General features: G+C 30.9%; 1 protein-coding gene across 4 annotated transcripts in view; it reads right to left on the bottom strand.

The window, feature by feature from the left end:
- Positions 1 to 579: 579 nt before the first annotated feature.
- The window catches only part of PPM1B (protein phosphatase, Mg2+/Mn2+ dependent 1B), an 84646-nt gene continuing 81106 nt past the window's right edge, over positions 580 to 4119 (bottom strand). For 2 of the 4 annotated variants that reach the window (XM_007459956.1, XM_007459955.1), the window contains exon 6: positions 3925 to 4081. In XM_007459956.1, coding sequence (XP_007460018.1) covers positions 3925 to 4081 — 157 coding nt within the window. Of the gene's footprint in view, positions 2335 to 3924; positions 4094 to 4119 lie in introns of those variants that run through there. The other 2 variants (XM_007459957.1, XM_007459954.1) reach the window with 2 other exon arrangements.

Below are 4119 nucleotides of genomic sequence, written 5' to 3'. Positions count from 1 at the left end.
AAGCAGATAGGAGAATCCAGTACAACATTAAAGGATTTACAAAAATGAAAACCAGTGCTACTTTTCACAATAAATTGTTTACAAAATAATTATTTTCATAAAACAATGCTATTTATGTTAACAGGTAATGTAAAATTTCTTGGTTTTAACTTCTAATACAATAAATATCAACAGATATAACCCACAAAAGCAAAAGTTCTTTGGGATCTTGAATTTTTAGAAATATAAATGGGTCCTGATACCAAAATGGTTGAGAACAGCTAGACTAGGGAATTCAGATTAATAAGTATTGAATATGGGTTTTTCTTTTGCTAACTCACACATTATTTATATTTCCAGGCCCACCAAACCCCCTAAAAAAGATTTTTTTAAATAGTATAAAAAATGTTTTTGGAGTGGATAAGGGGTTACTTAGTATTGCCCTTTAGAGTTTGGTTAATTCTTACTTAGAATTAAAATTCACCTACATGGTTTTGTATGAAATTTTTCACAATATTCTAACTATATAAAATGTTTAAAATAACATTCAAAACTGGACTTTTATTTTTAAATATCATATGAAATAGTAATATGTCACACTGTTTTTATCAATTCTTTATTTAGGTAACAAGTTGGTTATGTTCACTGCATTGTATGAAACATCACAATATCATACTGGAAAGGTACTATCAGTACAGGGTTGGATCAGAGTGGACAGTTTGAACAACAAACCATTTTGCATTCTTCATTCCCTAGCTTTTAACAACCCCCCAAACCCAGTCAAGGGACAAACAGCTTTTAACATTATCATGTAAAGCACTTCAACTTACAAGGCTAAAATCTAAAGAATAAATAAAATATGTTGTGGCAATAATTCCTTTTTAGACCAAAAATCAGGTGCACAATAAATCAAATGATCAAGAAAGCTGTATTCAAATGTGTGGCTCTCCAGAAACAGCTTCAGGAAAATGTTACAGAAAATACCATGAATTCCATTTCACACAGGACCAGATGATGACTCATTTTAACTACACACAAGGGCAATTACACCCTGCTGAAACACAATTTAAACAGATAGAAAATGTTTACAAAGCATCCACAACACGTAAACCATGTACAAATGGATACATTCATTGCTTCTCCTACCCCAATAGCTTCTTTTAGATAAATATTTCACTCTTCATGTTCAGCATTAACTGGATACATGCAAAACTCAAAAGAATTCAAGGATTCAAGGTTATTGTAAAAATAGAATTAAACTAATAATCTTCAAGTACCTTATGTGACAGCCACTCCGTACCGTGCCCAATGTTATAAAATGAAAGGTTACTGAACCCATGAAAATATCTCTGTAATATTTCCTTAGATCTAAAATAGATAATTTTAAATGTATTTATAGTCATTTCAGTGATATTCTGAGCTTTTAAAATAACGTAAACAATTAAAAATTATACCAAATTACACAAAACTTGTTGTATCTTAAAAGCTGAAAAATTAAAACTATAGAAACCCACATGTAAAACAAAAATCACAATTTACATTATAAAGGCAAATCTCATTTAAAAAAATTTGCAGCAGTGAGATGTCAAAGCAAATTATAAATAGCCATAAATTAATCCATTTGGTTTCAAGAGGTTTTTCTAGTGAGAGTTGAAGGATGTGGTAGGTACATGCATAAAATTTGTAAAGGTTTCTAATATTATTGCCAAATACACTTTATCTTGAAGCAGGCAACATTACAATTTGGACATTATTGGAGAACCCAGTTTGGTAATACAGGTAAAATTGGAAAAAAATTAAATAACAATTAATAATAAATATAAATCCTATAGTAAATTGCTCAAATGAAATTTTAAGTCACAGAGCTGCAAAAGGCTTCCAACTTGGTGAACTGAAAAAAGGAACATCTCATACAATTCTTTACTCTTACATGCTTATATGTTGTGTGTCTTGTTTAAAAAAAAACAAACAAACACATAATGTATCTTCAGAGTACAGCTAACTATATTCCCATGCACCTCAGGCACATTCGTTATTTGTGGTGAAATAACTCCATTGGTTTCTAGGGTCAAAAGTTCAATATAGATGTAACCAGTATGCCTGAGGTTGGCAAAAAATACTGTAGTACAGGCAATGCTACAAGTGGCAATTACCAGAAAACACAAATATGAACAAATGATGGGAAATGCTAATGATTTTCTGCTCATATCACAAAACGTTGGGAATCCACAAGAATATTTTTTCCCTTGTACTGAAGAAAATTGTGATTAAAAGTTTTTTTCCCCCAATTTTCAGAATCAAAAGCATTTTAGAAGGCTTATAAGGCTACCATGGGTCTTCTAGATCTCCAGCACCCTACAGGAAGAGAAAAGGAAGAATATTATTATTATTTACCTACACCACTTCCAGGTTGGATTGAACTTCAAAAGAAAACAAAATTAGATGAACAAGTTACCTTCTTTTCTTTGTTTGAAAAGGTAATTTTTACATAGAGGTGTGTGTACTGTTTATTGTGTGTATACACACATGGCTCTATCTGACATAGACAGATAACTGGTTGGGTTTTTTCTCCCCTTTCCACCAAATGCTTTCCTCTTTCTCAAACCACTTAAAAATATTCTAGCATTGGAAAAATAGATCAAAAAAACATCAGCTACATCCGAAGATTCCAAAGTTTCAACTTATGGTACCTTAAGCAACTTTAGACACATGGTAAATATAAAACATGAAAAAGATAAGTTAAAATGTTCTACATACACAAAATAATTGTTTTTAAAAATACTTTCCCATGTGACTGAGTCATCTGTATTTTTAAAATTCATTTTAGCAAAAGCCAAACTCGTGTGCCACTATTTAAAATATCTTATAATTCCTGCATTTATATCTGATGAATACTTATAGCAAAACTCACAGTCTTACAATCTTTAAAAAGCTCATCACGGCAATTTTCTGACATGTCTACATGTGTCCATACTGTCCAAAGATTAATATTTTGTATCACAAAAAGGGGATAAAAGAAACAGAACAGATTTACTTTGAGTAAGCAAGACTTCTCAAAAATTTTTTCCTTTTAATTAATGAAAACCGCACCTAGCCAAAGTTTTCTAAATTTTATACACATACAAATGAAATTTAAATGAGTATTTTTCCAATATACCAAACCTGGTTGTTTTCAAAAAATTAATTTAAAAATAAGTACAACATGCATAGGTTATTCCACATCACATGCTTTATTTGGACTTAAACACTTATAATTTCATTCTAAACACTTGGTTGACATACATTTTGATGTATGTAGTTAGGCTATACAGAATATACAAACCAAAGCTGTATGAATAATACACAGGTTTTTCAAAAATTATGTTTCATAAAGAATACAGAGAAAGGAAAAATAACCACACATCCAGTACCTCAGAACTACTAAAAAATAAAACTACAGAGATGTAAAATATAAACAAGTCAAAGAACACACAAATTATCATCCTTGAAAAAAAGAAATTACAGGCCAGCATCTGCCATTCTTTGAAGAACTAAAATTACTAAAGAAAACATAAATTTATTACAAAGCTGACTATGAGTGTACTAATACTTGAGGCAGTATAATTCTACATTAACAAGTTCCTCCACAACGTAAAGTAATCTTGCTAATTGGTCATCTCTAATCCTATCGAGTATGAATTTAACTACTGACTTTAGCCTCATTTCTGGCATACAATATGAAATGACATATAATTTTATTAAATTCAAAGTACTCTAAATAGCCAATTTTAAACTATCTGATAAAGATGTATGCAAAGGCCTTCTTAAAAAACAAGGCTATATGACTATAATAAAACTAGTTTACCAAGATTCAAATAACAAAACGGTTATATAAATGCATACATTATACTTCCTAAGTAAAAACCATCAAATCAAAGATCACAAAAATATTACCACAAAGTAAAGTCATAGTTTTTCACCACTCATCTTTGTCCCTGCATCTTCAGTACAGCTGTCTAATTCAGCAAGATCACTTTTTGATTCGGTATGGCTTTCCTGCATTGTCACTGCGTTTCCAGCATCACTGTTCGAAGAAGTAGCTGTGGCAGCTTGTTCAGCAGGGGTTTCTTCTCCCCCTACTTTAGCTAGCCCGTAACTAGT

Source organism: Lipotes vexillifer, unplaced genomic scaffold (genome assembly GCF_000442215.2).
Source record: "Lipotes vexillifer unplaced genomic scaffold, Lipotes_vexillifer_v1.1 scaffold666, whole genome shotgun sequence".
NCBI classification, from domain to species: domain Eukaryota; kingdom Metazoa; phylum Chordata; class Mammalia; order Artiodactyla; family Lipotidae; genus Lipotes; species Lipotes vexillifer.
This window is presented reverse-complemented; position numbering and strand designations above follow the sequence as displayed.